Source organism: Colobus angolensis, unplaced genomic scaffold, assembly GCF_000951035.1.
Source record: "Colobus angolensis palliatus isolate OR3802 unplaced genomic scaffold, Cang.pa_1.0 Scaffold16, whole genome shotgun sequence".
NCBI lineage: Eukaryota > Metazoa > Chordata > Mammalia > Primates > Cercopithecidae > Colobus > Colobus angolensis.
The window spans coordinates 5,875,300-5,903,153 of record NW_012114710.1 but is presented as its reverse complement, the minus strand read 5'-3'; the positions used below and the strand labels follow the sequence as shown (position 1 = coordinate 5,903,153).

At 36.7% G+C, this 27,854-nt stretch overlaps 1 protein-coding gene across 2 annotated transcripts in view; it reads left to right on the top strand.

Annotated features, from left to right (window-relative positions):
* Window positions 1–12,566: 12,566 nt before the first annotated feature.
* The window catches only part of SLC26A7 (solute carrier family 26 (anion exchanger), member 7), a 153,323-nt gene continuing 138,035 nt past the window's right edge, over window positions 12,567–27,854 (top strand). Inside the window, exons 1-2 of one of the 2 annotated variants that reach the window (XM_011937061.1) lie at window positions 12,567–12,692; window positions 12,812–13,117. In XM_011937061.1, the coding sequence (XP_011792451.1) occupies window positions 12,925–13,117 (193 nt within the window). In that variant the 5' untranslated portion in view covers window positions 12,567–12,692; window positions 12,812–12,924. The remainder of the gene's footprint in view (window positions 12,693–12,811; window positions 13,118–27,854) is intronic. The other variant, XM_011937060.1, reaches the window with a different exon arrangement.

Below are 27,854 nucleotides of genomic sequence, written 5' to 3'. Positions count from 1 at the left end.
CCAAAGTACATCTGAGTAATTTCATAATTAAACCCTCCTGGTATGTTTCTTTAATAAAAGTAGGTAAGGACAGCAGATACCCAATGCCCTCATGTTGTCGAGTGTGCATCATTTTAATGAGACAAAATGAGATGAGTTGATGTAATGGGTTACAGAAAATTTTACCATCAACATTATCACTGATATAAATTCAATAACTTCTGTGCAGATAAAAACCTCACAAATTTTATCCAGGTGTTCTTAATTGTTCATTATTGACTTCACGGCCACTAGATGACACTGTTGCTTTAAGAGTTAGTGCAAGAAGAGCCATTAATGTTGTAAAAGTTATACAGGAAGCACTGTTGTAATAAACATATCATTTATAGTTTAAATGTGAGTGTCTGATTTCCCAGTTCTGAAACTCAACTAATATTGATTGTCAATATTATTCCAAATAGTTCTGACATTACTATTTTCTACATAAAATTTATATATGCGCAGAATAAAACAAACAACTACAGCCTCTACTCCCAGTGCCATTCATCACCACACCAGTGTCTAATATTTATCAGCTGCTTACTCTGTAACAACAGTTGTGCTTTATACTTTAGGTCAAGTATTTCATTTAATCCTTCTGTCAACCAAACTTGCAGAAGATTATAAAGCTAAGAAGTGACAGAACTGGAATTCAAACCCCATTTGACTGTTACTACTACCTGCTGTCATTGACAGATGTGCTCCCTGGTAACACAGCAAGCTGGTGGCCAGGGGTAGAACATACCCTGAACTCTGTCATGGTATTTCCAATCCAATTCACTACACCAAAATCCAGAGGATGCCCATTTAAATTTGTGTGTCTGATAAAGGGCTTTTTTACCGTATGTCTCAAGCAAAACTGTGAATTTCAGATAAACAACAACGTCATTTATTTTTTGTGTGAATATATTCCAAATATTGTGTGGGACATAGCTACCCTATAATTTTTTCTTGTGTATCTGAAATTCAAATTTAACTAGGTGTCCTATATTTTTATTTGCTAAATCTGGCAATGCTTAGCTATTATTCCAGTTAAGTTGGGGCAGTTTAACAAAAAACTCAATTTCTTACCTCTCTATTTCAGATTCTCTCCTTTCTCGATACTTCTCCCTGAGAAATGTCTTTTTAAAGGACGCTCCTGTAATCAGTGCCCTTTATCCCTTTACTTCTTACCTCTTTCCAGACTTGCTCCATCTGGCATCAGCCTGCCTGCCTCATTTTCACTCTTTTTCTCTGTACCATGTCTTTTCCTCCTCTATAAACATGATTAGAGATTTCTACCTTTAAAAACCTCAAGTTTTAACTGCACCCTATTTGATTATACTTCCTAAAATCATATCCCCTGTTTCCTTATCACTCATTCATTCTTCAACTGCAATCTGGTTTCTACACCCAACATTGTAATAAAGCTCCTCTTCCAAACGTCACTCAGCAAGTTTCTAATTGCTAAATTCCAGACGTTTCTAAACCCTCATCTTTTTTTGTTTTCTCTGTATTTGATATTGTTCCATCTCTAATCCCATACTTCACTCTATTGGTATTATTTCCGAGGGTTTAATCATCACCTTATTGTGGTGGATTCCAAGATTTCCATTCTCATTTCTCTTGTAATAGTGTTCATAGTATCACCATATACAGTCACATGCAAACATTCCTCTTTGACATTTTTGGACCCCCAAATTTTTGCTATATTATGTTGCTTTTACCACTGCTGTATTATTGAATCTTTGCTTTTGATTTTCAGTTTAATTATGTTATAAACAAAAGTAAAAGGAGCCTGTAAAGGGATTAAAAATTCATAGGAGAGACATTATATTCCTTTTTTTTCTATTTCATTTTCCTTATCTCATGATCATCCTGGGGCTGGCAGGAATAAAAGGCATATTCTTGGGTGGGATTCTTTATTTTTCTTCATTGTGGATAAGTTGAGCTCTCTCAAATTTATATATATATATATATGTGTGTGTGTGTGTGTGTGTGTGTGTATGTAATTTGCCTTATTACTAATATCAAGAATACATTCAAAAAGGGCACTTTAGACCTTGAACTCTTAAGTCTTTGGTCCTTGGTTTTAAAGACTCCCACAATCTCAGTTACATTAAGTATCTTGAAATATATCTCTCTGTCATTCTTGAGTGTTCCTTGGGTATGGAACCTGTGTCAAAAAATTCTGATCATCCTACATAATTTTTAAAGCAACCTATTGAGACAGTGACTCCAAATAATAAGAATGTTTGTAGGGTAGAAGACGTTGGACATATATATTTAATTAGATGGATATTTTATTTTAAATACCAGTTAGTAAAAACCCATAAAAATAATTCCTTCTCTGTGGACATCTACAAGGATTGATAGACATAAGTACTATGTGCTACTAAGCGTATTTATTATTTCTTATTTTGGCCCTAGTTTTAAGTGCAATAAAATCTTGTTTTTATAGATTATATATACCCAGAGTTAATTTCTTAAAAATGATATATAGGTGAGGCCGGACGTGGTGGCTCATGCCTGTAATCACAGCAGTTTGGGAGGCTGATGCGGGCGGATCACGAGGTCTGGAGATGGAGACCATCCTGGCTAACATCATGAAACCCCGTCTCTACTAAAAATACAAAAAAATTAGCCAGGCGTGGTGGCGGGCGCCTGTAGTCCCAGCTACTCGGGAGGCTGAGGCAGAAGAAGGGCGTGAACCCGGGAGGCGGAGCTCGAAGTGAGCCGAGATTGCGATCGCCCCACTGCACTCCAACCTGGGCGACAGAGTGAGACTCCGTCTCAAAAAAAGAAAAAAAAGATATACAGATGAAAATATTTCTGCTAGCTCTCCTAAGAAATTGCCTTAGATTAAAAATTCCTAGATCAGTAATGATAGATTCACACTATGCACTATGTTGTGGTTACATCCACTAATGCCTGTGGCAGGTATGGATCTATGCAAACTTTCTTACGGAACATAATGCTTCAGAATTCCTCTCCACTTTGCATTTCAGTATTTCAATTCAATAACTAATTCATCTTTCTTGACATAGGATTGACACAGATGGATTTGAGTCGTTTTTCAAGGGGCTAAGTAGACAGGTTTGAAAGGAATTACAAACTATGTAAGATTGTCCATCCCAGGAGAAAAGGAAAACATTTCATTCAAATTGAATAATGGTGGGAAGTAAGACATATATGGTATTACTCCTTTATGTTTTTAATGTATTAATGTATATTAAAAACAACTCAAAACTGCTGAAAGACTTAAACATTATCCAAATTATCTTAGCAAATAATGAAATTTATGAAAGCTAACAACTAACATCTATCAGCGCCTCTCCTGTGTGCCAAGCATTGTCCTTGGTACTCTACTTATCTAAATTCTTCCCTCAAAGACCTTGAAAAGTTGGCATTGAGTTTTGGCTTCGGTGGGATTGAATTTCAGCTTTGCTTGCCAATGTTCTGGTTGGTTGTCTGGTTCCATATTAAAATACTTCAAGTATTTATTTGTTTGTTATGCTCCTTTTGACATGAATAAAAAGTAAAGTTCCGTAAGGATTGGTTTACTTACTCTAGTATATGTATTTTACTGCTAGTAATATAGTGTATATGGTACACAATATCATCCCAATCTGTGTGCAATGTAAACTTTGAAACATCTAGAGTAAATTTCAGTAGTGTTACTAATTAATGGGGAGAATGAGAACCCTGGAACTATTCCCTATGTGCTATTTCTTGAAGTAAAAGAAATGCTTTGTGGAAGGTCTAAAACGTTTCTTAAAAGTTTGCATTTTCAACCAACTAAAATGGCTTATAAACTTACTCTGCATCTTCCAATAAATGAGAAACTTATAATTATTCACTGTCCCTTTTCCTGTTATAGTACTTTGACCCCCACTGTCTGAGTTATACTTGGGCATTTGATTTGACTTCCTGAGACAAATAAGCTTGAGCACTACAAATTTCTGAATATTATTATGTGCTGTTCGTGAACAAGTCATTAGTGGCAGCCCATATTTAAATTAGGTTTTCAGTTGTGGAATGTAAACTAGCAAGTGAAAACAAGTGCAAAAGAAAAATATATTCCATGGCTTTAAGATCCTGAGAAAGCATGAAATGCTCTAAATTCTTACTGGAAATTCAATTGATCCAGAAAACTAGACATCAGTAAGTGTTGTGGAAGTCAACACACAACAGTGTTGAGTGAGACCCTCAAAAGATGAATTTATTATAGGTCCAGGGCCATGTAAAATGGTGACCCAGAAGAGCCTCATTGGCACATAGAAAAAATACTGTCCAATAAAAATGACATCATTAGCAATGATTCTTTGACACTCATACCCTAATAATTCTACTTCTAGGGAAGCAGTCAGAAATCTGGGGCCGGGCACAGTGGCTCACGCCTGTAATCCCAGCACTTTGGGAGGCCAAGGCGGGTGGATCACGAGGTGAGGAGATTGCGACCATCCTGGCTAACACGGTGAAACCCCGCCTCTACTAAAAATACAAAAAATTAGCCGGGCGTAGTGACGGGTGCCTGTAGTCCCAGCCCTCGGGAGGCTGAGGCAGGAGAATGGCGTGAACCTGGGAGGCGGAGCTTGCAGTGAGCTGAGAGAGCACCACTGCGCTCCAGCCTGGGCGACAGAGCGAGACTCCGTCTCAAATAATAATAATAATCAGAAAAATGAAGAAAAATGTTGAGAAATATAAATATCTTCTGAATTCTTATCAAAGTGTGTTGTGCATTTTGCTCTGTTGATCCTTAACACAAAGAATACAAAGCCATGAAGCTTAACAGTAAAAGCAAATTTTTAAAGTCAACTTTAAAAGTTGAGTTTTAATTTCTAAATAATATACATGAGAATTGTTGGTTATTTTTTAACGTTGCACACTTACTCATATTTCTATGGACACAATAATTGTCTTGAAAAACATTCTTTGTTGCAAGGAAGATGGAACCCTAAAAATAATTATCAGCCCTCCATCTTAGAATAATCCCCTCCTTTGCACATAAAAAGCTGAGTGACCATATCTTAAAATGATGGTCCATATCTATAAAATGACCATATCTATAAAAGTGACCATATCTATAAAAATGATTTTCACATTGCTTGTGTCCTTTTAATTAGGAATTACCTTTTGGTACTATTTCAACCTTAAGAGATTTAGTGAGGCTAACAAGATAGAGGCTAGTTTTGAATTTTCCCTGGTTTTGAAATTTCCCCCTACATGTCAAACACTATTTGGCAGTGTTCAGTAAATTTATTTTTGGACTTATACCTTTGGAACAATACAGGCTAAATGGAATATTTTAGCCATTTTTCTTCTCAGTAACACAATAGTTTTCAATATTTCATTTTTTCCTCTGCAATTATTATCCCTTCCAGGTAGGAACTCTCTATCTAGCTCCAGTCTAATGAAGTTTTTAGACAAACTTCAATATCTTTTAATAGAAGTACTATATTGAAAAGTTACATGACTGCTGAAAACATAACATATTTGATTTCAGTAATTAGTTTGATATGAGTTCTCCATATCTTTTTGGACAACATGAAAAAAATCCTTTTCATTGTTCTCAAATAATGCCTACTAAGGAATAAATTTTGATATGAAGTACAGGGACTTGTAACTATGTCTGGCTTTTCTTTTTCATGAATGATTTTAATAAAGGCTTATATACAGCATTCTTAATCAATTTTTTAGTAATGCCATGGAATAAATTGTATTCCTCCAATATTCATATGTTAAAGCCCTAACCCCCAGTGTGATGGACTCTAGAGACAGGGCCTTTGGGAGGCAGTTAGGTTTGGATAAGTTCATGACAGTAGGGTCATCATGGTGGCAATGATACCCTTATAAAGGAAGAACCAGAGAGTTTTCTTCCTCTTTCTCTCTACCATGTGAGAATGCAGAGAAACAGTGGCCATCTGCAAGCCAGTAAGACAGCCCTCACCAGGGAGCTGAATCAGGTGACACTTTGATCTGGAACTTCTCAGCCTCCAAAACTATGAGTGATAAATTCTTGTTTAAGCCACCCAGTTTATAGTATTTTGTTATAACCACCTCAGCTGATTAGTACCGATAACAAAGTTTGGAGGAATAGCTAATATAAGTGAAAAGCATAATTATCAGTATTGATAATAACAGATTCAGATTAAAAATATTTTGATACAATGAATTAATTGCCTAGATTCAAGATATCAGACAAGGTTTAATATAAAATGTTGTGCTTAAATTTTTATAAAAATCTCCTACATAAAAAAATATAGAGAATATATCATTTAAACAGTGGTAGATTTGCATAAAGTTAAAATTTAATTGTGTGGTAATGTTTATGCTTTTAAAGTCAGAACACAGCTAAGAATTGTGTAAAATTTTGGTATCACATTCTAAGGTGAAAATTGGCAAGCTGTAGCAGGTCATAGGGAGGGTGATCATAATGTAGGACAGTTTAAAAGCCATATTATGTAATGGATAGCTTCAGTGTCTAGCCAGTTTTGAGTAATTAGGACTAGATTTACCCTCCTGCTTAAAACAAATAAAAATAAACTGATACAATATATAAAATAGTGGTGTCAAGATTTTGGACATCAGTCAGTAGAGGGCTGATCTTGGAAAGATGGAAAGTAAACAAAACAAGCATTCTTTTAGAAAAGTTTGCAACCATGGTGCCGAAAAGTGGGGGTGGAGAAGAACTCAGGAGGAGGCTGGCAGTCTTCATAGGTTGAAGAGAAGGAGCTGAGTCTGGAGACTCCAAAGCAGCTAGATTTCACATGGCAGAGTACCAGAGAGAGGAGAGACACACTGACTCAGAAATCTGCACATGCAGAACATTCAACTAAGTAATGATCGGCACATGAATGGGAGGAACCTACTGACACTGGGGAATGATTAAAATGAGTAATCTTAGGAACTCACATAGCTTCCATGTTTTCATCACAGTTCATGTTTTCATTAGCCAGAGTAAAAAAAAAAACTCACAATCCACAGACAAAGAAGTAGCAAGATGGCAGATTTAAACCCAACCACATAAATAATTACATTAAGTGTAAATGGTCTAAATAAAGCACAGGTCATCACATTGGAAAAAACAGCAAGACCCAACTGTACACCACTTAAAAGAAACCTGTATTAAATATAAAGACATAAATAAAAGTAAAAAGATGAAAATTATATTATGAATAACTGAAGGAACTTAGTATGTGTAGTCACAAAATGAGATAGAGAAGAGAGACAGAAACATAATCTTCCAATATACACATATTTCCTTTAGCATAGAGGTTAATGTTTCTAGAAATAGGGTTACTAAAGCAAGTTACAGACACACAATTATGTAGTAATTATGTATGTAATTATGTAGTGCTTAGGGAGGTGAATTTCCTACATATGTATTGGGTAAATCTCTTTTTAAGCATCTTCAAGTCTTCTTAAGCCATGATACGGCCATAGTTTACTTTACTTATTGTTTATCAGTTGTTAATCAGAAATGAGAAAAGGCTTTTATTAATCCTCAATTAATTATTTTTTACTGCTTTCTCCTTTGCCTTGCCTTTTCTTCTCTTCCTTTCTCCTCTTCCTTTTCTTCTTCTTTTCCTTTTTCTTCTTCCTCCTTTTCTTCTTCCTTTTTCTCCTCCCCTCTTTCCCTCTTTTCTTTCTTTTTTTTATGATTTCTTTGAAAATGTCTTATATTATTGTAAAATGTGTTTGAATACATAAATGATTCTTTCCCTAGGCATTTTTTTTCTTGCTGCTTTTTTGTGTTTGTTTGTTTTTGAGAGAGGATCTTGCTCTGTTGCCCAGGCTGGAATGCAGTGACATGATCATAGCTCACTGCAGCCCCGACCTCCTGAGTTCAAGTGATCCTCATGCCTCAGCCTCTTGAGTAGCTGGGACCACAGACATGAGCCACCATGCCCAGCTAAATTTTTCAATTATTATTATTATTATTTGTAGAGATGAGGTCTCACTATGTTTCCTAGACTAGTCTCAAACTCCTGTGCTCAAGTTATCCTCCCACCCCTGCCTCCCAAAGTGCTGGGATTTTAGGTGTGAGCCACTGCACCTGGTCCCTAGGCATTTTGTGACTTCACTTGACTTATATTCTTTTTGCCCGTATTATGTATCAAAATAGATCACATAATATGAAATAATAGCAGAAAGAAAAAGCACACTAAAGAAACTATTGGAAAGTTCTATTTAATCCAAAGAAAGCCAAGTAAGACATGGTGGCAATCATTGTTAAGAACATAGAACTTTGCTCACTCTACTGTACTGGTTGGCCTATCATGAGAAAAATATTAACAGCACTGTTAAGGACTATAATTAACTTATCTATGTGCGTCCATATTTGAATGTAAGAGTGTTTTTGAAATAAACAGCGCCATAGAATATTAGAACTCTTTAGAGGGTTACACTAAATTAATTAGGCCTGAAGCTGAAGAACTAATTATGTGTTATGTGTCATTGGGATTGGGTTCTTAAGTAGCAGATTTTGCCTCAATAATTGGGGGGAAAAAAGTTCTAACAATCACAATGTTAGAAAATTGGAATAGATTATTTTTCTAAGCCTTTCAATTTTAGAAATTGGAAGAATTAAAACAGAGGTTGGATGCAGGGATGTGCCTATATGAAACTTTGGGTAAATTAAAAAAAAAGTACTCTGTTTGGTATCTGTTTGGTAGACTTAATACCAATTACGCACTTTGTGTGGACGTATCCCCATGCCAGCTATGTGGCTTGGTGGGTAGAGTATGGCCTTCCTTAGGATCAGCCTTCATTTTTCCTCTCAAGTGGGAGCCTTTTACAGTGTCTTCTTAGAAATACTGTAGATCAACTTCCTGAGGAAGGTATGAGTTTGGGGTTGATAACTTCCAATGTCTGATCTATATTTTTCATTGTAACTAGATATAAATCAGGGCCTTAGGTGTCCTAATCTCCACAGAGACCACATTCAAAGAAGCCTCATGTCAAAATCAAAAGTATTGTGAGAAGAATTTCACTCTTTACTTATGTCTCTCAGAAACCATTAAACGTGATTCAGTTTATAACCTGCACAGCATTTCTCAAAAGTCTCTTTCTTCACTTGAGCCTGGTCAAATTCCCTCACACTTCATAATTGCCCCAGAGAGCCTCACATGCCAACCCTCTGTAAATTCTCTCTGAAGCCCCAACCCATGAGGGTGTCTATCTATCGTTTGTCTCCTCTGTTTCTTCTGCATTTCCCATCTGGTTTTTCTTCTCTTCGTGCTCCAGATTTTATAATATTAGAAAAAAAACTGTGTTAAAAAAAGAACTTTCCTTAGATTATGAGAGAACTGGGAGAAGTTGAGCAAACAAAGATAAAAATCTCATCTTATTTTTCTCCTAGAACCTTTATTCTCATTTTCTCTCCACTTGGTTATCTGATTCTTTAACAGCACAACCTGGAAACCAGTATGAGATAAACTAAATGATTTTTGGGTACTTTTGGATGAACATTTGTATGTTAATACTTACTGAGTGAATCCAATGTCTGCAGCTCCTTCTACTAAATTCTAAATAAGAAGCAAAGCAATTTATGTGAATAATCCCTACTCAAAAGGAATGTACAATCTCATGAGTCAGACTGGATAAAAATCACATGAAATAGATTTAAAGGAGGAAAACCAATAAACAGTGAAAATGACTACAGCTCTATATGCACAAATACACTGAGAGTTACCTGAATGTTCATTACACAGCATAAACAAAACTGTGGAGAAACCAGGGAAAGTTTCGTGGAAGAGGTAAACATTGAGTAAATGTTTAGAAGATGTAAAAGACCATGTAACTAGGAAAATTAATATAGAAATAGACTAGCATCTGTAATCCCAGCTACTCCGGAGGCTGAAGCAGGAGAATCGCTTGAACCTGGGAGGTGGAGGTTGCAGTGAGCCAAGATTGCGCCATTGCACTCCAGCCTGGGGGTTAAGAGTGATACTCTGTCTAAAAAAAAAAAAAAAAGGAAAAGTAATGGCCAGGAGATCATGAGTATACTTACTTGCTGCAACAGAGAGTCTCAGCAGGCTGAAATACTTTTTTTTTTCCTCAAAAGGAATGCCACTCTCCATCTTCTGAGCTCCCGTATGACTCATGGCATGACTTGACTGTTACTTATCACATTCTGCCTTGAGTTAGTTACACATGTTTTGATTTTCTTCATTAAATAACAACTCCTAGAATATAGAGATATTAGCTACTCTTTTCCCTTCCCTTTTCTGTAGCACTTCACACAGAGTCTAGCAAATTGTCATTGTTCAATAAAAACTTGCTGAATTAGAGTTAATGAGAAGCTAGTGAGTAGAAGATGGGTAGGGGAGCAGAGAAGGACTGCAATGCTTCCACTAATGAGTTTAAGTTTGATATTGGAGATAACTGAAATTCAAACATAACAGTGATGTAATCAAAATGAGATTTTACAAAAATCTTTCTGTTAATCTATGAATGAAGTGGAAGATAACAAGTTCATCTTTTTATTTGTATAGGTATTGTCCCAGATATTTAGGAAGAGATATTCCATATAGATGGTACCTAGTGTTGAACTGTAAGCTACTTTTACTCATTGAAACTTTTGAATGAATACACTTAGCCTTCTTGAATTTTACAGGCTGTTCAAGTTGCTTTGAGAATCTTATGTGTGTGAATAAATTTCTTCATAACAGTTTTTCTTTCTTTGTGGCATTGCTGATTGTAAATAGGAGTGATCCATGCTCTGGTTTGGCATGTTTTAAATAATACGTATGCACATGGAATTTGAAAAAAAAAAAAACATCTGGAACTGGAATTCCAGATTTAAGCTTCAAAAAATATTTCTAGGAAAGATTTATTCTAATTTTAAGAAATTTTTAAATTGAGAGATTTCAGAACTATTTTATTTAACTAATTTCTACTCTCCTGGTCTTAAAATGTTTTAGAACAATTGCTAGTGCTATATGATTTAGGTACTTCTATTCACCTTCAATTAATAAAATCCTGTTCATGTGAAATTTTTGTTACTGGAATTTAACACAAATTTAAAAATGATTGAAATTGCACAAATAATAGATGTTGATTGGTGATTTCAGTTAAGCTTTCAATTATTTTTCTCATATTGTTAACATACATTTGAATTTATGACCTAGATAGGATTTGAAAAAAAATCTTGTGTTTACTTTTATTATAAAGGTAATACATAGTGTATGTATAGCTTCTAAATTTCTTTGGGTATATAATTAATGGAGTATATAAAACAAAAGTAAGGATTGCTTTGTGTGAAGGAAAAGCAATATAATGTTTCAAGCATGAATTTACAATTATTTGGTGAGTCCATCTCTCATACCAAGAGGATAGGATTAAAATGCTACAACTTGGTTTCTAAATGGGGCTCTCTCTACAGGTCCCAAACTTGAACTATTGAATGGTTTAGAAATTTAATATAATGTAAACAGTTGGACAAACAAAGCAGTTTCTATTTTACAAGTATAAATAAAGTCCCCCCACTCCCCCTCCCCTCCCTGTCTCTTTGTTGGATTTAAAAAGAAAGGTATTTTTGCACAGACACAAAGCCAGAGATGTCATCTTTAGAAGATGGAGAGTAACTCTTCACTTTAATTTAAAAACAACGGGAAAAAGTGCAGCAAGAGACCTTAGAAGTAGCCAAGGGATCCAAGTACTTTGTTACTATAAAGGCTTCCAGAAATCAGATTTCTATTCTCCAAACAAATGGGCATTAAAAAGGGCTCAGCAAACTATGTATATGGTATTCTTTTCCTTGGCTATACAATTTTAGTTAGTATATTGCCTTTTTGGTTTAATTCCAATGGCACAGTTCATAGATTTAAGTTTTCTTTTTTCTTTTGGAGGCTAAGCAAAATGATCATAAAATAAAAATCTTTGACAGTCTGTTCTACTATAAAATATAACACTCCTTCTTAAAAAGAGAACACCTACTCCCAAAAGTTATACAAAAAGAAGGCAGCACCATAAAAAAAGCTAAGGACACTTCAAACAGCAGTTTGAACCATATGACATTCCTCAGTAAATTTCAGTTACAATAGAATGAATTACAGGACTTAGAGAAACCATCAGAGAAAACTGAATGAACAGTTTCAGAGAGAGGGAAGATCCCCTGTCACAAATATGTGCTGATTACGATACTTATTTTCTTAGCCCATGAGATGAAATTTCAGTTTGTTTATGAGAACTAGTTACTCCTTTCCCAGACTGGGCAGTAGCTATCTGAATGTTTCTGTATGAATGAAAACTCGTCTGCCAGGGAATAAAAATGGTAAGGACCTTTAGCAATGCCCTGTTATGTTTCTGAATTTTGTAGAACTGGCAGTCATCTGATAATGTTGAAAATATATAGCTCTCAAAGAAATAGGGCTGGATTCTCCGAATATGTTTTGCACAACAGATCCCTCTGGCAGTTTTATGATTTTGCACAGCTTGTAGGGAGAGACTGGACTAGCTGGATGTTTCCTGGTTTCATTAGCATAGCCCAGCCCACTTCCAACACACGCCCAGAAGTACCTCATTAACCATTGGGATTGCAGCCAAAAACATAAGACTACAGTGAATATAAGGGGAATTACTGGCGAGAAAGCTGTAGACCAACTTAACACCGAACCCATTACTTTTCCAAGACCAGAAAAATATATTACATGTACAGGAATTACTTCTCCTTCAGATAAGAATTCAAGGTTTTAATCTATAGTTTTAAAATCTAGAATAATTAGCTGTATCATAAAAAGACAGCTGCATATACTGAAGTGCTTCTGTTAATCTCTCTCTCTCTTTCATTTACTTATTTTCTGGGCAGCTTTGACATTGTCAACCACAGACGAATTGGAGCTTGGCATTGAAAGGAGGTGTTCTGCAATGATTTTTTTTCTTGTTTAGAGAAGTTTACTTCTACAAGAAGAAATCTGAAAAATGACAGGAGCAAAGAAGAAAAAGAAAAGCATGCTATGGGGCAAGATGCATACCCCCCAGTGTGAAGACATTATACAGTGGTGTAGAAGGCGACTGCCCATTTTGGATTGGGCACCACATTACAATCTGAAAGAAAACTTGCTTCCAGACACTGTGTCTGGGATAATGTTGGCAGTTCAACAGGTGACCCAAGGTAATGTATTGCATTTGAATTTCCTGTATTATGCAGAGTAGATGTCACTTTGCTTTCTTGGAATAATAGTATGACCTAGAAAAAACAATTTAGCTAAAGAAATGGATATTAGCTGTGGGGAAATAAGCATATTGGATATCTTTGGAGAAGAGTTTTCCTAATTGTCTTTTTTCCTCTGTATTTTGATAGCTATTAAGCATTGAATAAACTTTTGAATGACATTACATTTTTTCACTGTTAAAATTCATACTGTTTTAGAGTGAAAGATTCGTAATTATGGGAGAATCAGTTTTTATAACATGATCTTGTTGATATAGTTTCCTACTTTCACAGAATCAAGCTATAAAATTCTCCTGGCTTGAACACAATCATTTTGGAACCTAATTAGCAGCAAACAATTACCTGTTGTAGCCTTGAGAGTTGCTATAAACAAGGAACAAAGCTTTCTGTACATAAAGGAGGCTCTCTGCCAAGATTGGTATTTGCAAAGAGAATCCTGTGTGTCCTTAGAGCTTATGTTTTACTGTGTATGCTGATTTACTTCTGTATCACATTACCTACTACATCTATTTCTCAGTAAGAAATTTAAACTGGTGAGAAGTCTGATTTTAACTTTCCCAAAAGCAGATTAAATGATATTCTGGATTTAGATAGGTGTTTCTATTGGTGAAAGCTACTGACCTAGTGTGCATGTGTGTGTATTTGTTTGCCTTAAAGATATATCCATTGCAGTTCTTGGCTAATTCAAATAATTTTCTACCTGAAGCAAGGAAAGGAACTAATTTCTGAACCTTGAGAATTTAGAGCAGTTTCCTTGGCATAGACACTGCAGGTTTATATTTCCTTGCAGTTTCACTACCTCTTTGGCTTTAACTATTATTTATATTGTTAAATTATAAGCACTCTTTTAATTAAATTATTCTGTAGCTGGAACAAACTGGTTTATGTATTTGTGTTTTTAGTATGATTAGGAACATCTGCGCTAGTGACTTTAGGATCCATAATACTGTCATACTTTATGGGATTCCATTTTACCGAATAGTCTTATATTTTTAATGACCATTTCGCCAATAGCAATGCATAGTAATCTTTCAGAAAAATGCAAAGTAAATAACAGGTTTGGGCATTTTTGGACTTGCGTTTATTCAGTTTTAAATTCAAAATGAAACACTACCAATGTACTTTGAAAACTTAGGTGATGAACTTTTTTTTTTAACCAGATAGTTTCAGCATGTTTTAAATTTATTTTGCTTTAATTTAATGTAAAATGAAAGAGAATTATGTTTTAAATAATAATTTCAGTTTTTTACCTTTGGAAAATATCAGGTTAATAAGACAATTTGAGGATAAGATAAAGTTATCTATGGTATATCATTAGCGATATTATTTATGTAGAAGTTTCAGTAATTAATTATACGGCTTTTATTTGTGTATAGATTTTGAGGGATTTTGTTTTATGAGTCATGTATTTCACTGGTTATGAAGGGACACATTAGCCAGCCCCAAGACTGATAAGAAGCACAGCACGTACCCAGCCCTAGTGTCTTGGGAAGTTATGAATCCGGCTGCTGGTTCTCTTGGAAGGCTACCAGTGAATGGATAAGACTACACTATAAAAACTTAAACGTTTTTGTTTGTGAAATTTAAGACTAATTATTTTTAAAATGTCTATTCTTTTAAAAACAATTTTCTCAAACTTTTTCATGACCATGTACTATGTATAGAGAGTTAAAAAGTGAAATGCCATAAGCTACCATTTGTTGTAAGAGGCAATGCCCTAAACCCCTACATACATTATCTCCCTCTATCCTAACAGAATCCCAAGTCACAGCAGTCTCCTCTCCATCTTCCACAGGAGAAAATGGAGGCTTAGAAGAGTTAGAAATTTTCCCTGGACCTCATACCTGATAAGTACTGGAGTCAGGACTTGATTCCAAAACCAACACCCTTAACATTTTCCCTTTATACTCTACACTGCCAAAATAACCAGACTTTTCATAACACCAATGTTATTAGTAATAGAAGACATTTCTTTAGAAAGGTGTGACTATCCTTCCCTTCAAATCACTTTTGCATTAAGGTTTCATCCCTGCAGTTTTTAGATTCAAAGGCAAAGTGACAGGAAAAATAACTAGAGTGGGATACAGTGTAAGGAAGGCATTTAGATATCATTTCCTCTTGTTTGTCTGAATACAATATTGGCAGTTATTATCAGCTCAATTTTCTAAGGAAAATTAGAAGAAAGAGGGATAATTTTTGTTCTTGCATCATAACACAAACAATAGGATCAAGCACCATTTTTTTTAGCTTTACCAATTTTTGAAGCAGCTTTTCAGTTACTCAGCATAGTTGAATTATATAAAATTGTCCAATTTAATGTTTCTTTTGACCTACAAAGATGGAAGGTTTATGTTTCAATCTAGTAGTTGTTTTTAGTTCTTCTTTCTCAAGAGTGCACTTGAATTAAGAAGGATAATGGAAATTCATTTGAGTGTTTTCTATATGTCAAATACCAAGAAGCTGTTTTAAATTTATTTTAATAAAGTAAATCTTTACTTTATTAAAGATTTACTAATTGTTAAATATAGATGCTTTTCTATTATCAGTAGCATTTTCTGTGTTGACTACAGTCTTTCTGAAATCCTTTATTCTCTTGGTTTTTAGACAGCACTCTTGTTTTTCTCCTGCTACCTGTCTGTCCTTCTCTTCTTATGATTCTCTGCAGATGTTCTGCCTCCCACCAAACATTGGTGTCCTGGAGATTCAAACCCTGGCCTTCTCTAAAAGCATAAAATATGCTAATCACCTATTAATGAAACTTTCTTCTCAACTTGAGATCTACATATTTATTTATTAATTTTTAAAAACCAACCAGATTATCAGCAAAATGTGATGTATACACTGCAAGACTACCTTTTCCAGCTTTCTTTGAGGGTAGGTGTTGCCCTGTGATTATATTTTGGCCAAGGGAAAATAAGCAGAAGTATACTTCTTCCAGTCGTAGCCCGTGAAAGTCATGTATGATCCTCATGTCCCCTATATGCTGGCAGGTATTAGTGCCCAAGGCAAATTTGAAAGCTATGTATTGGAGGTAGCATTGACTCTATCAGCCTTGGTTCCTGAGTGGCCTTGGAGATCCACATATTTAAGTATGCCTAACCTAGAATGTTCTAAATGTACTTCAAATGCAGTGTCTTCTAAAACAAACTGAATGAAATCTCCATTTGAAGCAGAACTATAATAATAACAACAATAGTTTTTAGGCACAGATGCAAGCAGTATTGTAAGAACCCTTGACATATATACAAAAGTGAAGCTGGGAGAGGACAAACAACTTGCCTGAAGTCACACAGCAAATGAATGGAAGAGGTAGGATTTGAACTCAAGTAATCTGGCTCCTGAGACTATGCCCTCATCTTTATACTAAACTTCTTCTCTTAGACAGTCCTGCGCATCATTCTCAACTCTTTCCTCTCTTTTGCCACCCTGCCCACTAGCATACGATCAGCTGCCAGGTTCTTTTGTTTCTATCCCCTATCAATTTGACCAAGTGGTCTTGTTTCATGGGCCCTGCAGCTGCTGTAATTCTCTGTCTGAACTATTGAAACCATCATCATCTTGTGGGTCTTCATTCCTTACTCTGGCTCCGCCTGTAGGCCATATTCCATACTGCAGCCAGAATAATCACAAAAATCTGAATGCATCGATCCTGTTCAGAATTGTTTAATGAGCCTCTATTTTCTCTAGAGTAAAAGTCCAATTCTTCAGCATGTCCTATTAGATCATTAATAATCTGGGCCTCTTGATACAAAGCTCTACTCAAAGAGATCTCTCCTCTAAGAATCCCTCCCAATCTCCTAGGAAGACGTTTTCTTCCCTCCTACCCCCTTTGTACTTTTTACATATCTCTTTGATAGGCATTAACATATTGTATTATAATATCTTGCGACAACACTTTCCACACTAGTCTGTAAGCTCTGGAAACAAGATAATTTCTTAATCTATATATTCTTACCAGCTTGTGTATTGCTTGGCACATGAATGGTTTTTGGAAGAATTAAAACATTCTAGAAGCCACCAATTGTTCCATTGTAGCATGCTATCACTCTAGAGAGGAAACTGAATTTAAACTAATCTTATGTTTTATTATACAAATAAATGTAATAAAGATACTGATAGTAAAAAAAATACTTTAAAATACAAGTAATTGATTTTTTCCAACTTCTCTTACTTTCTTGAAGTTACAAATTTGCAGGCCTCCTGACAAATCTGGTAAAAGATATGTTTTCTTTGTGCCAAACAATGTCAATTTTTTCTTCAGCCAACAGTGACAAATATGAATAGTTTATATAAAAGTCCAGATGCCCAGCTTCTCTTGAAAAATCTGGGGAGACATGGCCATACAGGGCCCACATCCCCATGCAGCAAAATCTGCAGGCCCTTAAGAAAGGCTACTCACTTTTGCCACAGCCCCCACTACTCATATGTTCACTGCCACCCTTCCTGCTGGTATGCCCATTACCTATCTAGCTCTATGAATGGCTAAATTTGTTTCCCCTGCCAAGACACTTTCTAACATATTTTGTTGAAATGCCTCTAATTTGCCCTTGAATAAAACCTTTATAGGGAGATGATATAATTTTAGCTTCTTCACCTAGAACCACAGAACTTTCAGGTCTGTGAACCTGGACTCATATATTTCAATATACTTCATTTCTTTATAATCATATGCATTGTCTGTTATGATTTTTACAATGCATTCTGGGAAGGAGTCCAGCACCTTTACTAGACTGCCAAAGGCGTGGTTACCCCTCTCCAGAGTAAATAGATATAATATAGAGATGTATAAAATAACATGTAGATGTATTAATTTCAAAGAAAGAAAGATAAAAGAAACTTCAGGTCCTTCTTTTGCTAAGTTCAAATATTTCCTAAAAACCACTTGTATTTTTAAAAGTGTTTTTAACATTTGGCAGTTCTCATTAGTAACATCAGGTAGGAGCCTTTATATTTAGTATCTGCCGTGATGTTCTTTAACTGATATCTTGAAGACCTTCACTGTCAAATATATTTTGTAGATAAGCAAACATTTGTAGAGAATGTCATTGACTTAAAACATGTCACCAACATGGGTGGCAAGCTAAGCAGTATAAGACTCTGGTTTCTAAAGCATTTAGTGCACATTGCAGCCTGAATGACCACTTTGGGGAAAGAGTTTCTCTGTTTCCAACATGCAAACTCAAGCATTGAGACAGGGTGGAGACCTGAAATGCATGACTTGCCATATAAGAACCTAATCCACTGGGGTGGAATATGAGAATGTTGGCCTTGCATTCCAAGGGATCACCTAGACTTTTTCTTCCCAAACCATGTAACTTTTAAGCTGCCATAGGGTTGCCTGGTGTTCAAACCACAAGGTTTTGGGCTGCAGACAAAGATGGATGTTCCTTATAATTATGCAGAATGTGTGGCATTGCTGGCACCAAACCTTGTGTGTGGAAGCTGAGCTTCATTGCACTCCTGAGGGCAGCTTAGTGACATGCAGAACAATAAGTGGAAATTCCTGAGGCATACTGCATTGCACAGATGAAAGGCTTGTTTAGGAATGTTTCCCTGCATGGTCTCAGCTTTGGGGATACAGAATCCTAGCATTAGCCACGCATCTCTAACTTAGCTCCCTTAATCACTGTATCTTCCTGCTAGTAACTTTTCTCCAGGAGCAATGGCATCCAAATATTCCTAAATGAGTCTAAAGTATATTTTCCTTACCCCATGAAAATACAGAAGAGCTGTGACACATTTTTGTCTTTTCCTTCTCCGTTTCCCCTCATCCCATAACCCAATCCCTCACTATAGCTCCAAGCTTCATTTGGTACTTTTGACTCCCTTTTTATTTTTCTTTAATGAAAAACAAGATGGTTTAGATGTTAAAGGACCCTGTATTTATTTATGCACTCAGCATAATGCCCCCTATAACATTTAGAGCTGTCCATATGGAAGAACCACGACCTTTAATTTTAGAATGTTGAAAACATGGCAAGATTTGCAACAAAATACATTGGCAGTGAGTGTCAAAATGAGATATGTGGTGTATCTTCTGTTTTTATCTGCTATGAACCATCCCTGCTCTTTTCAGTAACTGTATATCAGATTAGTTTGGGCAAACAACCCCTCTTCCATATTTAGTACAAGTGATTTAGGTGAGGTTCTATTCCTGGCACAGTGGATGGTGTCCAGGCTGATCAGGGGACTGAATGCCTCTAGACCAGGATTCTCAAACTGGAGACCTATTAGAACCACCTTGGGGATTAAAAGAACGCTAATACAAGGGTTCCATCTCTAGCAATGAAACCAGATTTTCTGGAAATTGTGCTCAGGCATTGAGACATTGTCTTTCTTCTATTCTTGTTTAAAAATGTTGTGGTTTCTAATGTGAAATAGCTGAGAGCAGGATCTAGCCATAGTTACTGGACCAGGTAAAGGTTTGTGGGCCAAGATGTGATGATTAGCATAGTTCCATACACCTGGCCAGTGACTGATTCAAGAATAAGGTCTGACCTCTAGGCATAAGGATATGAGTTTACTATACAAGGGGTCAGCTATTTATTATTAAAATGGTAATGGCAATCTAAATGACCTGAGTGGTCAGTCTGGGTCCCAGCACATGTATGAGACCTTTTAGGTGGCCAAAACTTCCTTCGTGCTGAAACTGATGACCGTAGAGATAATGTGCCTCTACAGCTTCCCAGGACCTCCAAAGCCTGAAAATGAAGCCAATCCAGCAAAATGCATCAGAGAGAAACTGAGTCCTGATAACAACTACTACAGCCCTGACTCTTCATTTGCATGTGCACTTTTTTGCTTTGCTTATGTAGATTTAAGTTGGGTTTCTTCTAGTCACCTTAATGACACATTTGAGTGCTATTATAGTGTTAATGTGATATATACATTATTTCTAATATTATGAAACCCAGAAAGATAGGTATTATTCTACTGAAGAGCATCTCATGAAAATATGAGCTCTGAACATTAGGTGAAGTGGCCCACTTCTAGGACTGCTAAGATGGATTAAAACCTAAAACTGTACTGCTCCATTCCTCATTCTTCACTGGTATCTGTTCCCCAGCTTGCTTCTAGCAAGACAGACATAGCCTGGGTGGGACCGGAGCTGACTCTGAGCCTCCCTTCACATCTACTCCTCAGACTGCCCCTTCCCATGATGACATGTCACCTGCCTTGATAAAATAAAATCCTGGATTTCCTACCAGAAGAGAGTTTTGCTGGTGAGAAGCAATACAATGAGCTATTGCTCTTTCACCTGAGGTTCTCTCACGGCCCTCTGCTCCACAGAGTAGCTTAGGAGGAAAGAGGGAGGGGAGACATACTTTAATACTGGCCGAAGCATCCATGAATAATAGATTTTACCATGTAGCAGAGGTGACACACGGATGAAATGTTTGAATGAAACTTTACTAAAGGCTAGAGAGCAATGAAAAGGGAAACTAACCAGGCTTACTGCCGTCTGCTTGGTTTGATCCCTCTTGTCTCAGCTCTGTTTCCTCTATCAGAACGGATGACATCTCTAATGCTTACTACCCCTGTTCAGAGCACTACTGCGGACATTTAACCTCTCCCTTTCTGAGTCCAAGAGGAAGGCCTGCTTTGGGCTCTCCTAACCATTTTAACATTGGAGATACCTGCACACAGGCAAGACTTGACTCCTATTCATAGCCAGGAGCCTCAGACAGCATAGTTTCTTCTCATTTAACACCATTTCTCTAAATAAAAAAATTAAAAAAAAAAAAACACATTTTTCCCCTTCATTCTTTGTGCTTGACTGCCTTTTTCTTCTATACAGCTTGTTTTTCATGAGCTAATCCATTTGTTTTTTATTTTAGGTTTGGAGGTACGTGTGAAGGTTTGTTCCATAGATAAACATGTGTCATGGGGGTTTGTTGTACACATTATAACATCACTCAGTGTATTAGTCCATTCTCATGCTGAAATAACTGAGAGTGGGTAATTTATTTAAAGAAGAGGTTTGATTGAACAGTTCCACAAGGCTGGGAGGCCTCAGGAAACTTACAGTCATAGCAGAAGGCACGTTTTCACACGGGGGCAGGAGACAGAATGAGTGCAAGCGTGGGAACTGCCAGACACTTATAAAACTATAAGATCTCATGAGACTTACTCATTATCATGAGAACAGCATGGGGGAAATTGCCCCCATGATTCAAGTACCTCCACCTGGTCCCCACTCCACATGAGGATTATGGGGATTACAATTAAGGTGAGATTTTGGGGGGTCACAGAGCCAAGCCATATCATCCAGGTATTAAGCTAATCCATTTTCATGGCTTTACTGCCACTGTTCTACTGGTTAATTGTAGGAATATATTTCCATCTTAACTCTTCCTTCCTAGCTCTAGGTATAAATAGCCAGCTGCCTATTGGGCACAATCTCAGTGTCTCCCAGGGACAAATTTTATAACTGAACACATAATTTTTCCTACCAAAAGTAGTCCTTATCCTCCATTCTTTATTATAATGCAAATCACCCCCCATCTACCCAGTTGTTTATGTCAGAAACCTGGGAGTGCTCCTTCTTCCCCTGTACCCTCAACAACTATATTAAATGAACCAAATTCTGTAAATTCTTCCCTCTTAATGACTGTCTAACACACCTGATGCCCATTGTCCTCATGGCCACTTCCCTGATAATAGATATAACCAACAATTGCTAAATGTTTAAAGTGTGCCATAAACTGTGCTAAGGATTCATTGTCTATTATATCAATTAATCTTCATAATGACCCTAAGAGTTTGATACTGTTATCTGTATTTAACAGATGAAGAGAAGTAGATTAATTTGCTAAGGTAATCCAGTTAGCATAAGACAGAAGGAGTGTTTAAATGCAGGTCTTTCTGACTCCTAAGCCTGTGCTTCTACCTTAAGAGCCACCAAAATTTACCCTGCTAGGTAGGATGTCTCTCACATACAGTTTTGTCCCTCTGTTATCTATGTTGAACTGGAACAAAACTAAATTTTGAGTTAGATAGTGGAAACCTTGTTCTTAAAATTCCTTCAGCAACACTGCAAATACCTTTTTACCTGCTCTTTCACTCTGTGTTGTTCCCTTGCTTCACATGATCTCTTTGGTCTCTCTGTTTCCTTACTGTCTTTATTCTCATCCCTTTCTATTTCTAGCTCCTTCCTGAAACTCCAAATACTACCCCGGGACTGAAACCACAGGTGTGTATTGATTAGCTTCCATAGTATTGGGAATCAATGTTTAAACACCAGAAGACTTAATTTTAAAATTGAAGGCTTTCCCTCCCTTCATTTAAATATAGTCAGCTAACCACACAGGTTCCATATTCCCATATGACAACAATAGGCTGAAGTTGACTTTTGCCTGTACCCTTTATATGGACATGGACTTTCTAATTTGCCATACCCTTCCACACTCCCGTTCTTTGTACATCAGCACTGCTTAACACCTGCTGTTTTATTCTGCTCAACTCTAGAACAGACATTCTCAAACTCAGCTCAACCACAACTTGAGAAGGATTAGACTTGTGAAAATGCTTTTCAAGGCCTTTCAATTTCTGCATCTCATCTTTCCAGTCACACCTTGTTTAAGTTCCCTTCAGCATCATATGTTCTATCTATATTGGACTGCACTTCGTATTCTAAAGGATCATGCTTCTTTGCCTCAGGACATTTGCACATGCTGTTTCCTCTAACATGAATAATATTCCCCTGCCTTGTCCGTTTCACCTGATTATAACCTACCATATTTCAGGAATGGGTTTAGTTCAGTAATTCTCAACCATGGCTGCATATTAGAGTCTCTTGTGGCACTGAACAAAAATACTCACGTCCAATCTCCACCCTAGATTAATTAAATTAGAATCTCTGGATAATTTAGGGCTAATAATTTTATGTTCTGTGCCTCAGCTTGCTCAACTAATGAAAAAAATAAAAATAAAAATGAGCAGCCAGGGTTGAGAACTACAGGCTTTCAGAAAGCACTGTTGATACCTCTATTTTGTTTTTCCATGGTACTTATATCCTTAACTAACTTTATAGCATTTGTTTTTGATTCATATTTGATTTAGCACTGTATTAGTCCATTTTGACACTGCTGTAAAGAAATACCCGAGACTGGGTAATTTATAAAGGAAAGAAGTTTAATTGACTCACAGTTCCATATGGCTGGGGAGGCCTTAGGAAACCTACAGTCATGGCAGAAGGAAAAACAAGCACCTTCTCAACAAGGCAGCAGGAGAGAGAAGAGAGCAGGGGAAACTGCTTTTTATAAAACCACATGGGACAAACCACCACTGTGATCCAATCTCCTCCCACCATATCCCTCCCGTGACACATGGGGATTATGGAGATTACAATTGGAGATGAGATTCAGGTATGGACACAGAGCCAAACCATATCAATTGCCTAAGCCATATGTTCCTTGAGGGCAGAGATTATTTACAGTTTAGGAAGACCAATCACCTTGGCTTTAGCACTGAAAGTCCTGAGTTCCAGGAAATATTTTTCAGCTCCTATCCCCCAGTATTTGGCACAGAGTAAGTACTAAAATATTTGTTGACAGTGAACAATCATAATTGAGATAGATGGATGGGGTTTTCCTATGCCCATGCTCCTTCTGGTGGCTCCTCTCTTCATGGGAACTTTGTCTCTTTCTGTTTCTATTACTTAAGCTCTTAGGTCTGTTGGACTTGGGGTTTCTTGATCATAGTGATTCTTTATGTTCACGCTTGTGAGACCTCACCTGTGTAGCAAGTCACAGGAGGAAAGTATGATGTGATTGGCCTCAACCTCTCTAATGATTAGAAATACTGACCTTGGAGTAATAATGGTTGTTTGTGGACCAAAATAATATGTGTTTATAGAAATTTGTTTTCACATAATTATGGTTGTTGAATATATGTAAATTTACCCAAGGAGACTCACTTGTAATAACATTTAACCCTAATCTCGCTGATATTGTAAACTGGACAGCTGGTTATACTGTGGTTTGCTAATAACTATTCAAAGACCACCACAAACCAGTTACCACAGAGAAATAACTTTCATCATTGCCCACAAGATTTGGGTTGGATTTTCTACGTGTAATTCTTGGAAGTACTTACCACCACCTAATTATTTTGTTTTTAAGAATACTAATCCATCTTGCTAGGAGTCTTTATTCATTTCTATTCAAAAAATATTTGAAAGAATACAGCTTTTTGCTATGTTCTTGGAAAGCAATAGAGGAGTATAAGACAACAATCCAGCCCACAAGGGGCTTATTATTTTTTCCGACTTCAGAAATGCATACAAAAGTATATGAGAATATGATCTTGTTATTTTAACCTTGAAGATACCATTCTGGTGTGGGTATTTAAGGGTGGGAACATTTTCTTAATGAAAGTTTGTAGAGTATTGGTTTCAGCCACTTTTTGCCTTGAGTAGATTGTATAACCCAGGAAGTCGCCAAAGAATTCTGTGTTTTTATTTAGGAACATGAAGACTAGTACAATCTCATCTACGTAACATAACGTGAAATGACTATTTTGTGGTAAAACCTGGATCAACAAACTGGCAGTCTTAAAAAGCTATCAAGGTTTGATTTGCTACAGATATATATTATATGATGTGGAATTTTAAGAAATCGAGTTCTGCTAATCACTCCTTCCCTAGAAAGGCTCTCAAGGGAACTGTACACAGAGGTAACATCTAGGGAAGGGCAACCATTGTCCCACTTAATCAGCTGAGTTAGTGTGCAAAGCATAGCTCTAGCAAAGCTGGAGTGGAGCAAAGCAGTTTCCACCTGATATCCAAGAGGAGTTTCTTTCTTTCTTTTAAAGCTAAGGTTTGGATGCACTTGTGGGGAAAAGAAAGAGAAACTTAGAGCTTACCTTGAGGCAGGCCCTGGTCCTTTTATTATGCCAGTAGCATGGATTAGGAAATAGCAGAAGAGAGTAAAACATACCATTGACATGAACTCCTCCTACCAGGAAATGTATCCTCTTCAGAGTGTTCATCTTGGACCCCTCCACTTAGCAGCATTCCTCTTGGAGGAGGTGGTAGACACAAGAGGTCTGAGAATTTCTGCTCTACAGCTTGAGCTGAGGTTGTGGGACTGTGTCTGGAGATAGCTGGATAGAATCAAGACATTGCTAAAGGTAGGATTTAGGTCCCGTTCGGGGAAGTTAGCTAAGACATATAAACTCAGCGTGGTGAGTGTAGAGTTTAGCACTTGAATGTCAACCAGTAGTACTAGTTGACACAAAAAGTAGAACTGGGGAATCAAGTATCTGATACTTACGCAAAAATGAAGAAACTAGTCAGGATTAGAACCCAGGGCCAAAGTTCTGGGTAGAAAGGAGTCTGAATTACAGTCTAGGAAGGCCAACAGCAATGATAGATCTGTGTTTTCTAATTTTCTACTCAGTGTCTGAGCAGTCTCCAGATTTTGGTGGGTAAACCTGAGCCCACGGAAGACAGTGAGAAGATGCACCTGGCTGACAAGAGAAGTAAGGGAAGAAGGCATCAGCCAGCAGCTGTCATGGAAGGTCATGTGTTGGTTTCCCCTGTCCTCGTATTCGAATATCAGGTTGGCCTCTTGGCCTCTTGTGGATTATTGTAGACCCACAAGAATAGGAGTTATTTGACTCTTTTTTCTCCTGAATATGGAGGGTCAAGTGATTAGCACAATCTCATGCTCTTTAGTTTTGAAGAGGGAGTTTTATTGATATTGACTTTAAGAATTACCTCATTATTAAAAATTTATGGACTATAAAATGTTTAGTACTTTGATAATGCACTCATAAATCTTGAAGATTGTTGAATAAAGTGCTTAATATAAATATTTTAACAATTATTAATATAAAACCAATATTTTAACATTTAATAAGTAAACTGTTATTTAGGATAATTCTGAATAATTGTTAATAATGTAACCATGTGCCACTATGCATAAATCTTACCTTGTGCACTGTGAATCTCTTTAACTTACAAACATTGTCTGTATTCAAACCGATTCTATGTCAAGTTTTTTCAATTGCAACACAGTAATCGATAGTAATTTTAGGACTACAATTTTAAGGAAAGGAAATTGGCTCTGAGAAGTAATTCTCTGGTCCCAATTAGATTCATAATATATGCTTCTCAGCTAAAAGTTATTTCAGTTCTGCAAGTCTCTGAAGTAAAAAATGAACTAGAAAGGGACAACCATCAGGCAGATATGGATGACGTTGGAAGGCAGATATTGGAAATCTGTTATAATGGTTTCTTTTTTGTACTCATCATTTTTGCTGCTTTGATTATTTATGACCATGCTGCCTTGACTTTATAGCCTTGGTTCTTTATATTAATCATAGATACAAGCACTTGCAACATTGTGTCATTTAATTAAACAAACTGAATAGGAGATTTCAGTTTATCTCTTATTTTAAAAGAGAATCCTTCTTCACTGAAAGCAACTATAAGTGCAAATTTCTCCCTTTACTATGGCATTTAAATCTTGAAGATGCCATCTTAAGAGGATGATAATTATATCCAAACCTATACAAATGCTGACATTTATTTAACTCTTTCTTTGTGCCTGCCCTGTGTTGGGCCATAAGCTCCCTTTCTTCTGGGCTTTGCCTGGAATATTCTCTTAGTTCCCTTCTTTCCTTCCTATCACCTTTGCAGGGTTCCTCCTCCAAGACTTAAACAACACTACTGTAATCCTTCTGAAATGGGTTAAGTCTCTTATGTGATCCTGTAACTTCCAATACTTCTTTCTTTCTAAAAACTTCACATGTAAATATTTTTTTACTCTGGGTATTTCCTGTTAAACTCTGAGATCTGTAGGTGCAGGGATAGTATCATGTCTGCTTCATTTATCACTTAATTTCTTGTGACTAGTTAAGTGATTAGCACAAAGGAGTTGTTCAGTAAATATTAGTTGAATTAAAAAATCATATTGATAGGGATTATCTTTCCTTTTTTTTTAACAGTAGAAAACTGAAGTTCAGAGAGGTTAAATAACTTGTATAAGGTCTCAGCCAAAAAGAGATGAAATTGAGATCCAAATCCATGTTGCTCTGCTTTCCTAAATGTTACTACCCCTAGGGCTGGTCCAGAAGACAGCTAGTTAGTGCCAGATGCATTGGGCTTTGCGCTGCAAAACCAAGTAAAATAACATATAGGAATCCACTTATCACAGGAAAAGTTCCGGCCTGCTGAGACTCATGCATCTACAGCTTTCCCTGGAATTGAAACACATGTCTCCAACAAGCTCAAGCAAATGAATTCTAACATTGTCCCCCAGAAACACCAGGAGAAAAATCAGAATCATTTAACTGAAGCACTCCTAAATGTCACATACAAGGAGGGAGACTATGGTGTCAGCACAGGTGTGTCCCTGGGTGGACAATGGCCCTACCAGCCTGACACTTCAAAACAAAATAGGAACTTCATGGGAACCTGCAGAATAGAAGCTATGGAAAAAGAATAATTTGGAAAACCAAAATGCTACTCAACCCACTCCTTATACCTGAGCCTCCTGGAAGATCACCACACTAGATTTGCCTCCAGTCTCTCCCCAATGCTCCCCATGATGTTGTTTCTATTGTTGATACCTCTCTATTATAGGCTATTCTCCCACACTAGCCCACTATTGGATTCAGACACTTCCAAATTGCTTCTTTAAGAGTATTTGCTTTCATGGTTTCCCAAACC